Raw genomic sequence first — 12,064 nt, 5'->3', positions numbered from 1 at the left:
GATGAAATGTCAGAGACAGACGAACAGCAATTGACGCCGAGGCCCATATAAAATCGAGCCGTGGAACTCACATTCCCAGGATCGACAGGAATGTGGGAATTACTGTATCCACAATAACTCAAACGTACCACTTTAATCTCGACTTGATCCTAATTCATTGCTTTCTCTCTTTACGTGCATGCATAGAGGTTATCCAATCGACGCAATATTCAATACTAAACTATGTGAACTTTGCTCAGACTTGATCTAAACCAAAAAGAAAATTAGCTCATTCGAGTACCATGTGCATTATCCGAGCAGTCAGCAACAAACATTAAAACGAAAGCCCCTTTAACTTACAAAAGTACGCTCCATATTGAACTTCTTTTGCTATTTTAGTTAAAACAGTCAAGCACCAAAGTTGTAAAGGGGTGAAATGCCTCTAGAACCAATCCATCAATAAGAAAGCAACGTGAGGCAACACCCTGTGTGGTAATACCTAGCGCAAGAGTAACATTACAAAAACATTTCAGTTACACATTACCACTGGCATGCTCTTCATTGGAAAAAATCGGGGGCTGTAAGAAAGCAGCTCCTGCCCTGTTCCAGGGACTTTCTGATCTACTGTGTGCGGGGTTTGTTATGTTACACCATTTGGAATAACTGTCCGCATAGTCAAACGTCTACGTCTTTTTGTTTGTACATGAACACCTCGCCAAATGCGCGAACGGCTAAGGTTCACTCCGAGGCATTTAAACGATAATATGTGTTCGGCTTAATAGAGGCATAATGAAAGACAAATGTTTTAAAACATGCTGTTTGGATTATAAAACTGAAGCATATAAACATCTCATTGCATTATCAGCGAAATAAATAGGGTGAAGTTTTAATTCTGAATGTTGGGAAGTTTAAAAACTACCCACTCCCCACCCCACCCCCCCACCCCCCCACCATTGTACACCCAGTTCTGAGCAGGTAGATCGGCCACTTGATTCCTGCGAATTCTGAGAATTCTCTTTCAAAGTTATTCTGTCACGTGCTTTGGGGATGTCTGCGTGTTTATGTTCCACAGCACAGTCACTATACGAATATTAGTTTGTGAAAGATAGCGTTAATTCAGAAACCCTTCCTGAATTCGCCAACTAATTTTCTATTCACAAATGGAAGGGCGCGAACCGCTCTTTTTTTGGTCTTTTCTCAGGCGGTAGTTAGGTCCAAGCAAACAGGGCAGTATTGACATGAATCCAGATCTTGAAAGCAACAAAACATTGCTGTGCATGTTTTTAATTATAGGCCTCTAAAAGGTCAATAATCACCCCGTGTTAGACGGTGTTCATCTACTCTCGCTCTTATTCTAACTCACTCGTCTTTGTCAGTAGCCGCTCTGTTTGTCTTGTGTGCACCGTTTGTTTGTAAGATTCCACTCTCCCTTGGGGCCGTTACAACTCACTACAAACAACTATTCATCACCAAGTTTACCCCCCTTAAGTAACAACCGAATTATACCGTAAAATAGCCGTTTGTGTATATAACTTTGCCTTAAAGTTTAGATCATAGGTATTTATTGCAGAAAATATACAAAGATATTTACAAAACAATCACAAAAATATGAATGCATTTAGAGACCAGATCTTTATGCATTGAGACATGGCACATTAATAAATAAATAAATGATTTTCGAGGGGAAACACTAACCAACTGGACTTCGCATAACAGTTTGGTCCATTTTCTAAAACTTATTGTCACTCTAGACCTGTTCGCCGTAGCACTTTTGGGGAAAAGAACAAAACAAAATAATTCAACTTTCCTGCGTCTTCAATAGCAGATATAGACATGATTGTTGAATGCATGCATAGTAAAGGGAGGAATGAGTTCCAACAACATTCATCGTCAGGATAAAAATGATGCGAATGGCAACATACACCTCAGATGTACAAATGATTGTATAAGCCGCACGATTGGATGTGTCCACGATCCATGGCCCGTTTTCTGTAAGTGCTTTCCAAGCTCCTTCCACGAGATTTTTTTTTGGGGGGGGTTAATAAACAAAAAAAAATTCTCTTATGATCCATCAGTGGCAAAGATCAACGTGTTTTAAGTATCCAGACGTCAAACCCTGTTGTCTGTCCAGCCGTTGGCCCTTTCTGGCAAATCTTTTTCACCTAGAAAAACAGCAATGGATTACACTGAGATTAGCGAGCCAAGCAGGACTGCTTTTGGCACCTCTAGTTTTCAGGCTTTTGCGGGGGTGGAGGGGGTGGTGGGAGCGGGTGGTGGTGTAGTGTAGAATCTCACTTTCGATAAAGTGTTACATCCTGCAGTTGGGGATTTTTTTTTTCGCATGCTCTGTTTCAGCCCTTCTCGCTGTGGGACTGACTCTATCCGCCAAGTTGCCTGGGTTGGAGAGTGGCCTACAGACAGGGACAGAAGGCGAAAGTTCAGCTGGAGCCTTACAGATCAAGGTGGTGCAGCAATGTGGGAGGAGAACTGGGCCAAACCGTTAATTGACCAGGAACGCAGGCACATGTAGCCCAGGCGAGAGGGCAAGGGAAAATAAGGGGTTGGACCCAGGAAAGCAAGATCCGAAAACGTGAATGAATCAAATAAAAGAAAGATAAACCATCAAGAATGGGGAACATTAACCGCCGTTGTGCCAAGATACATCTGCAGTCTAGCATTTTGAAAATGGTGCATGTAAATTCAATGTCCCCTTGATTTGTCACTACAACACAAAAAAAAACAAAACCGGCCTTGGTGGACAACCAGGGTATGTGAAGATTATTTACTGCCTCAAGGAACATCTAATACGACTTCTTTTGTTTGTGGTTTGGTGGGAGTGGAAGGGTTCAAACCGATCTTTATATATATATATATATATTTTAAAATGTCCATTTGATGCTTACCTTTGTCCTCAGGGTAGCTGCTAGTGTGATGTGGACATGGACCAGGCTCCCTCCATCCTCCACACTGAGAAAGCGTAACTGAGTCTCTCGTGGGCCACATAACTGCAGCTGGACATTTTGTTGTCCAGCTCGTCACTTTGTAAGACCTGGTAAAGGAAATCGATGTACCTGGCCGCGAGCTTGAGGGTCTGGATTTTGCTCAGTTTGTCTGACGGGAGGGTCGGAATGATTTTGCGCAGGGCGGAGAAGGCTTCGTTGAGGGATTGCGTTCTCTGGCGTTCCCTTACATTGGCCATGACCCTCTGGGTTTGCAGTTCTTCGAAAGACTGGGGGCTCCCGTCCCTCTTCTTGCCCCTTTTCACTGACGCAGGGCTGTCTGTTTCCTCTCCAGATTTCCTGCTCGGTCGCCTCTTTCTGACACTTTTTTTTAGCTGCCTGTCTCCTTCGTCCTCACTGTTGCTCAGGCTCTCTACTGGAGAGACTGGGGAGTTCTCTTCGTCCTGCATGACCGCTTCTAACATCGGTTTGAAGAAACGAAAGAATATACTATTGGGATATCCAGCTGGCGCCCGCAACACGGTTACAGGATTCGACTTAAATAATGAATAATGAAAAGGAACTGAACTTATCCAAACGAAGACTTCTAAGAGACGGCTCTGTGTTACAGGAAACTTTTCAAAGGGGTAATATAGCTCTGGGTGCCTGGACCTTTTGGGAGATCGATCTGATTGGCTAATATGAATTTTCATCACGAAATGAGGTGGAGCCTTTCTGCAAAGACCATCAGTTAACATATCTTCTGCAGCAATTACTTTAAACACGGGTTTCTAAAGCGGCTGCTGGCTCCGTGTTTGCACATAGAATATTCTTGGAAAAAGGAAAACAATTGAGAATTGCTGATCAATGCAAACGAACGAGTAGTTGCTGCAGGAGCCATTTCAGATCTTTCTTGGCTGCTTGATGTCGCCTTGAGAAGGTTGATTTGCATTGCAGTGGGCTCATAGCATTATGTGTGTTGTTGGAATGAATTGTACATCAGGCAGAAGAAAAATGATTCTGGCCGGTATCTACTGTGATGTTGATTACTTCAAAGAATAGTACGCTTTCAAATCTATCTCCAGGCCTGTGAATATTGGTGGAAAAGTGAATTTTGCAGATGAACCACGAAGGGTTATACATCTTAAGACAGGCTCAGACTTCTGCTGCTAAACTTTTATCTTTTCCATTTTCTGCCATCTTTAATAGTTCAATAGCGAGCTATTCCCTTCCCGCCAAGTTGGTATAATATCTGGCATAACCCTTACAATTAATAAAGAAATAGATACACACTCTTCATCCACATTTTATCTGTAAAGAAATATTTTCCTTTACACTGAAGTGCTGTAGTATAAAGTATACCTGCAAAACATAAGCTTTCCTTCAAAAAAGCACTTGCACAACTCGAGTGATATGTTACATCTCCCTATTGAGATATAACTTGACATGTGGGGGACACACGATCTACTCGAAGGTGAGATGAGTTTTGTCTGCAAGCTGGCTATACCATTAATAAGGAAGTACATTAATTGAAAATCAAAACAATTGAATTGATTGGAATTTATTGTCCCGTGTACCGAGCCACAGTGAAAAGCTTGGTCTTGCGAGCAATACAGGCAGATCGCAGAATTAAGTAGCATAGATAAGTAAATAATAGCTAAACAGTGGCAAAAACAAAAACACAGGTACTGGCCAGCGTTAATAAATAAATTGTTAGAAATGCGAAAGACACAAAGTGTAAATTGTGTAAGTTGTAAATTGTAGCAAGAGAAAAAGTCCTAAAGCAACGTGCTAAATTAATTAAGTGATGAAGAGAGGAATTAGCAAAGGAGCTCGGCTGAGCAAATGGAGAGATAACATCAAACGATCGAACTAATTACTATGCAAAAGCTGAACGCTCTTGGTTATGAAAAGACAATTTGCAGTCCAGATTTCGAACACTACAAGATAGCTAGGCCCAAAGTCATGCTTGCTTCAAATCCGTGAATCGGAAGGGATACCTGTGCGGTGCCAAAACTTCCATTGAACGCCATCATCGAACTCCCCAGCCGAAACCATCAACGTTGCACCTCCTGGGACAAGGAGTTCTAGTGCAAAGTTCCAGACACAGCAGGATCTCCGAGTAACAGTCAAACTGTGAGGCCCAAAGGCAACATAAACATCACCTGGTGAGAGAAAAAGAGGAAAGCCATCCAAGAGCAGCACATAAAACGGTTTAATGTGAGTTGGGGTCGTTTAAAGTTGCCTGGATGGTATGCCATTAATCGCTGTGAGTATTTTTAAATGATCAGTAGTAATTGTTCAGCAGGGCATTGAACTTCCCCAACAGAGCTGCTTCGTATCAATAAAACAATTTTCGGTTCAGATAGATATTCGCACGGATATACATAAATAAATGTTGAACAGGCAACGACATCCTAATTATAAATAATTGTATTTTTGGATTTAATAACCGCGTGTAATTATACATTTCCAATTTGATTTGATGTTCTCATCACAATCTAAACGGGAATCACCCAGAACTTTGTAACTGTTCCATTGGATAATGTAAAGTTAGAAATTTGTTGAAAGTTTATCCATAACAATATTGAAGTAACCTAAATAACAATATTGGCTTTCCTTTGAGGAAAAAAAATAATCCTGAAGAGCTTCTATGGAAAGCAGTTTTTCTCTTTAACTCAAACAAAAGAGGAGCTGTGACAAGCGCTGTTAACAATACGATGTGCCCGGTCAGCAGTGCAGACGATTTACAGAGTGTTTTAAACGCCACGATTTCGATGTGTCCAAAGTTGGAGGCATTCATTCACAAATTGCAGCGACCGATTTTGAATGAGAGAGGGCGCAATTTCCTAGGAAAAGTAACAATTAAAATTGAAAGCGAAAGGAAGTGAACGTTTCAATTGGACTACCGTATGCTTTTCTTTCACATCTGAAAAGTTATATTCAACTGGAAATGTTTAATCTCTCTCTCTCTCACTGCGCAGATGCTGTCAGCGCTGCCGGTTTCCTGCAGCACCTTCCTTTTTTTAAAGTTTCGGATCTCCAACATTGATTAAAAGCAAAATGCTGGATTTATAGCATGAGGGGGTAATTAGCGTGAAGATATCACGGAGAACGTACAGCGGAGGCATAATTGCTGAAAGGGGAATTGAGGCGTGGTATATGAAGTAAAATGAGATGGTAATCCAAAGAAAAGGGAACGGAGAGGTGTTATTGTAGCTCGGGCGTTTGGGTTTATCGTCCCATTGGGGTCATTCAAGTTGCTTGCAATGTATCCTAGCATCCTCTGAACTTCCTCCCGTTACAAATAACCCAACTGTAATCAGGCCAATAAATTTAAGAATTAAAATAAAACGTTTTTATATCCTAAATCCAAAAAGAATAACATTTGCAGTTCCAACTAATTTGTTGGTGCGTTTTAGTAAAGATGTCAGATTTGATAGCTGTATCGTGTTCAATAACAAATTACGTTTATATAGCACCGTTAACATATAGAGCATTATGCTTCGCAGATGTATTATAAATCCAACAATGACACAGGGCCACACCAAGAAGATAGTAGGTCAGATTTTGAAAAACTTAGTCAAAAGGGGCAACTTGAATTCCCGTGTCTTATAGGAGCAAAGTGAAGAGGAGAAGCATTTAGGTGCAGGTCAGAGGAGTTGAAAGAAGATGTGGTAAGGGAGAGTTTGGTGTCATCAGAAGACCTGTGAAATTTAACATCATGCTTTCCATACATTTTGCCAAGAGGCAGCAAGAAATTGTGGTCCATTGATAGTGTCATAGAATCATAGAGATGTACAGCATGGAAACAGACCCTTCGGGCCAACTCATTCATGCTGACCAGATATCCCAACCTAAACTAGTCCCACCTACCAGCACCCAGCCCGTATCCCTCCAAACCCTTCCTACTCATTTACCCATCCAAATGCCTTTTAAATGTTGCAATTGTACTAACCTCCACTACTTCCTCTGGCAGCTCATTCCATTCACGTATCACCGTCTGCATGAAAAAGTTGCCCCTTAGGTCTCTTTTATATCTTTCCCCTCTCACCCTAAACCCATGCCCTCTAGTTCTGGACTCCCACGCCCCAGGGAAAATACTTTTTCTATTTATCCTATCCATGCCCCTCATAATTTTGTAAACCTCTACAAGGTCATCCCTCAGCCTCTGACGCTCCATGGAAAACAGCCCCAGCCAGTTCAGCCTCTCCCTAAAGATCAAATCCTCCAATCTTGGCAACATCCTTGTAAATCTTTTCTGAACTCTTTCAAGTTTCACAACATCTTTCCGATAGGAAGGAGACCAGAATTGTGCACAATATTCCAACAGTGCCCCTATCCCTGAGCCAGGAGATCTGGATTCAAGTCCCACATATTCCAGAGGTGTGTAACAACATCTCTGAAATGTTGATACAGAAAATACCTGCAGTCATGAAATAGGAGGAGAGAAACCATTGCAAGTGATTCTTTGGCTACAGTTAGTTGGGTAAAACTGGAAACACTCAAATGTGATTCCACTGATTAGAATTACATCAAGTGGGTCTCATGGACCAAATGTGCTCACAGACAGTATGTAAAGAAATAGGAGAGAAACAAAAGAAAGATATAAGCTCAGGGGAAAGCATTAAAGGAAAGGCAGCTCGGTGGGCTAGTGGAAGGAATGAGTAGAAACCCAGTCTTCTTGATAACCTTCCATAACCAAGATCAATTGAGTAAACTTTTTCTATGTACTGTATCCAATGTAACTATATCTTTCTTTAGAGATGAGGACCAATCCTATTCATGTTGGGTTCACTATTACCTTTTCATTGTCTTCCCTATTTTGCCCCTCTCCTTTCAAATAAAGACCAACATTTCATTTGCCTTCCTTTTTGCTCCTTAAATGCAGGTACTATCTTCTTGTGATTTATGCAAAGACCCCAAAAGCCCTGTGTTGCAGCTTTTTATAATATTTCCCCTTTTTAAATAATATTCATTGCCACTCTTCTTTCTGCCAAATTGAATAATTTCATGTTTACCCACATACTCCATAGGCAAGTTTTTGACAGTCATTTAATCTCTCCATCTCCCTCTGTAAGCTCTTTGGTCATCCTCACAACTTGCCAATTTTTGTACTAGCTGTAATCTTGGCGATAGTACATTCACTTCTCTCATCCAAGTCATACACATATATTGTAAACATTGTGACCCTAGGACTGATCTCTGTAGAATTCCATTTGTTGCAGTTTGCCTTCCTGAAATCTTCCCACCTTATCCAAACTCTAGTCCTCTTCTGTTAGTAACCCACTATCTGATTAATATACCACTCCCACAAGCATGGATTCTTATCTAATAAAATAAAATAATCCTGTGTGATACCTTAACATCTTTGGAAATCCAACGATATTGCATTTACCAGTTCTACTCTACTTGTTACTTCTTCAAAGAATTTTAATAAAATTGCCAGGAATGATTTCCCTTTCATGATGCCATGGGAACCTTGCTTGATTATTTAATGTGTTTCAAAAGATCTTTTCAAGTATTTTATATATTTTGAAGTAATTTCTCCTTGTGATTGTCCATGAAGCGGTTGCAGATAGCAATTAAATAATGCCTAAATTTTATAAGCATTCTTAGTAAAATTTTTTGGATGAAAATGTCTTATTTTTCCATTTTCATCCTTTCCTTGTAAAGTACCAATCCTTCCATCAGGCTCGAGTGCAGCATAAACACTGAAGTGGACTAGTTCAGCTGAATGGTTTGTTTCTGTACTGTATACATGCTGTCATCATCCCATTACTGCTTTTGAAGTCTTCTCCACATGTGCACACACATTCTGATATCTCGTTCTTGTAGCAGATCTCCATTAGTTCATCACCTTTGCAGTACTGCACTGTAGCATCACTTTGTATTAACTCCTCATGTGGGAGTCAAACACACCATTTGATGCAGGGGTAGAAGCACTACCAACTGAGGCTTGTTTACATTCAGGATTTTTTGCTTCTTGTTCTCAGAGAAGTTGGAAAAATAAAGTCACTGGAGTCACAGAAATTGCCTCTGTGTACAGTCAATGTTTCTCTCTCACACATATTGCTAGACTTGCTGAGTGCATGCACATTTTCTGTTTTTGTATCAGATTTCCAACATCTACAGTATTTTGCTTATAGTTATTTAATCAATCTGTTTGAAGATAGAATGGCACACATTTGGGACAGGTAAAACCTGAAGCCAGACCTCCTGGCCCACATTTAGGGACTTTACCACTGCACCAGGCTTCAGTATTTTATCACTATATAAGTGACAGACTCACGGGCTATTTGCTGTTAAAAGAAAGTGAGCCAGTTTGGGTGTGGCAGAAAGTGCTCTACTCATGTAAAATATTCCTTACTGATACACAAAAATTGCAAAAATAAAGTGTAAATATAGTAGGAAAGGGAATTTGGTGCAGAAGGGATGAGCTTTTGTCCTTAAAAGTCTTGGATTGGTCTATGTTAGATTTAGACAATAAATATTTAAAAGTTGCACAGTGATTGCTGATTGCAAATTGGTACATGTATAAATGCCTGTGAGAATATGTGGAGTGATGGGACAAGGAGAAGCATATGTGATAGTTCCAGGGGCAAAGATAATACGTAATCAAAAATGACTTAATGTGACATAATGAGTGTCAGTTTCCAAGGGGCAAAATCTCCACTTCCCAAAAACAAAAGTCTTAATGGGTAAGGCTGTAACATAAACTTATATTAAATAAAAACATGCAAAAATACAAACAAGAGCAGAGAGGATGAAAAGGAACTTACAAAGGATATTAAAACTAATGTAAACAATATTCATGAATATATTTAAAAAATGATGAAGCAGGATCAAAGTGGATTGTTCATAAAACTGGATCACTCTGATACTTTAAATGAAAATATGGAACTGGTCGGCGTGTTTTTTCCATTGTATTTACAGCTGAGGAAGAAGATTACAGATTGAACATTTCAAGAAAATTAATACTTCAGCAGGGGCAAGGTTTCACCAGAGTGAATGTGAAGAAAATATCACCACTGAGGAAAATAATGGCACTAAAGAGCTACAGATCCCCACAACCAAATGGTTTCCAACCCTGAAATTTAAAGGAATCCAGTGAGAACATTCTGATGCCTTAACTGTATTCTCAGTGAAGAACCAGTTCTTTTGATTAAATGAAGGGTCACGTTATTCTCTTTTTTAGGAAAGTGATTTGAGAGTTGCCATTGTCTATGCTCTTATTAGAAAGAGATATTGGTGTGTGAGTTTAAGCTGGAGGTCGCAATGCCTCAGGGTGAGGGACAAGGTTAAGAAGGCTCAGCCATCACGGTGACCTCAACCTGTGTTGCTCGCATCATTCTGCATCACAAGCTAGTTCTCCAGCCAACTGAACTAAACAAAGTGAAAAAAGGACATCAGGGAAATACAGGCCAGTTAGAAAGTCTATAATTATGGATCATGTGACAAAGTACATTAAAGTATTAGCTGCCAAGAAACATCCAGAATGGATTTTCAAATGATTGGTCAGGCTTAGAACACAGAACATAGAAAAGTACAGCACAGAACAGGCCCTTTGGCCCATGATGTTGTGCCGAGCTTTAATCCAAATGTAAAATATAATAAGAACCTACACACCCCTCAACTCACTGCTTTCCATGTGCATGTCCAGCAGTCGCTTAAATGTCCCCAATGTTTCCGCTTTCACCACCACAGCTGGTAACGCATTCCATGCATTCTCAACTCTCTGTGCAAAAAAACCTGCCTCTGACGTCTCCTTTGTACCTTCCTCCTAATCTGTTCAAACTATGACTTCTCGTACCAGTCAATCCTGCCCTAGGGAAAAGTCTCTGGCTATTGACTCTATCTATACCTCTCATTATTTTGTACACCTCTATCAGGTTTCCTCTCTTCCTCCTTGTCTCCAGAAAGAAAGGTCTGAACCTATTTAACCTTTCTTCATAAAGCAAGCCCTCCAGTCCAGGGAGCATCCTGGTAAACCTTCTTTGCACCCTCTCCAATGCCTCTGTATCTTTCCTATAGTAGGGCGATCAGAACTGGGCACAATATTCTAAGTGTGGCCTCACCAGGGACTTGTAGAGTGGCAGAAAAACCTCGCGGCTTTTAAACTCTACCCGGTGTTGATGAAAGCCAAAACACCATATGCTTTCTTAATAACCCTATCCACCTGGGTGGCAACTTTGAGGGATCTATGTACTTGCACACCCAGATCCCTCTGTTCCTCCATACTGCCAAGAATCCCGTCTTTAATCCTATATTCAGCATTCGAGTTCGACCTTCCAAAATGCACCACTTCACATTTATCCTGGTTGAACTCAATCTGCCATTTCTCAGCTCAGCTCTACATCCTGTCTATGTCTCACTGCAGCCTGCAGTAGCCCTCTATACTAGCGATGACACCTCCAACCTTTGTGTCATCTGCAAATTTACTAACCCACCCCTCAACCTCCTCTTCCAAGTCATTTATAAAAACTACAAAGAGTAGAGGCCCAAGAACAGAGCCCTGCGGGACCCCACTCAACACTGTCATCCAGGCAGAATACTTTCCATCTACAACCACTCTTTGCCTTCTGTCAGCCAGCCAGTTCTGAATCCAGATGGCTAAATCTCCCTGTATCCCATACTTCCTGACTTTATGAATGAGTCTTCCATGGGGAACCCTATTAAGTGCCTTGCTGAAATCCATATATACCACATCCACTGCTCAATTGTCGTCGATCTGTCTTGACACCTCCTCAAAGAACTCAATAAGATTTGTGAGGCATGACCTGCCCCTCACAAAGCCATGCTGACTGCCTTTAATCACACTATGCTTTGCCAAATAGTCATAAATACTAACAGAATATTTCTAAGGGATACATCATGCAATGAATGAGAGAATGTCTAAAAATATTATTAGATAGATTAGAAACAGGCCTTTCAGCCCACCATGTCTAAGCTGACCAATAAACGCAAACGATATTTATTCCCATTGCCTACTATGCCTGAGTAGGTAAAAACAATGACTGCAGAAGCAGGAAACCAGATTCTGGGTTAGTGGTGCTGGAAGAGCACAGCAGTGCAGGCAGCATCTGAGACCTATCATGTCTGAGTGTTGAAACATAAAGTAAATATTGTAAAAACAAAAATAGAAT

General features: G+C 40.7%; 1 protein-coding gene across 1 annotated transcript; it reads right to left on the bottom strand.

Annotated features, from left to right (window-relative positions):
* Positions 1 to 1,524: 1,524 nt before the first annotated feature.
* Positions 1,525 to 5,299, bottom strand: LOC132816014 (twist-related protein-like). The gene is made up of 3 exons (XM_060825421.1): positions 4,919 to 5,299; positions 2,883 to 4,005; positions 1,525 to 2,141 (listed from the first exon to the last, which is right to left on the bottom strand). Exon 2 carries the CDS (start codon positions 3,674 to 3,676, stop codon positions 2,903 to 2,905), a length of 774 nt encoding a protein of 257 aa, XP_060681404.1. The 5' UTR covers positions 3,677 to 4,005; positions 4,919 to 5,299; the 3' UTR covers positions 1,525 to 2,141; positions 2,883 to 2,902.
* Positions 5,300 to 12,064: the final 6,765 nt, after the last annotated feature.

The sequence above is a fragment of the Hemiscyllium ocellatum genome, chromosome 5 (assembly GCF_020745735.1).
Source record: "Hemiscyllium ocellatum isolate sHemOce1 chromosome 5, sHemOce1.pat.X.cur, whole genome shotgun sequence".
Taxonomy (NCBI): Eukaryota; Metazoa; Chordata; class Chondrichthyes; order Orectolobiformes; family Hemiscylliidae; genus Hemiscyllium; species Hemiscyllium ocellatum.
Note: the sequence above shows the minus strand (reverse complement) of the source record. Positions and strands in the feature narration are given on the sequence as shown.

What these genes read in the sequence shown, in the direction of transcription:
- LOC132816014 (XM_060825421.1), bottom strand. Translation starts at nt 3,676, where the DNA reads ATGTTAACTGATGGTCTTTGCAGAAAGGCTCCACCTCATTTCGTGATG.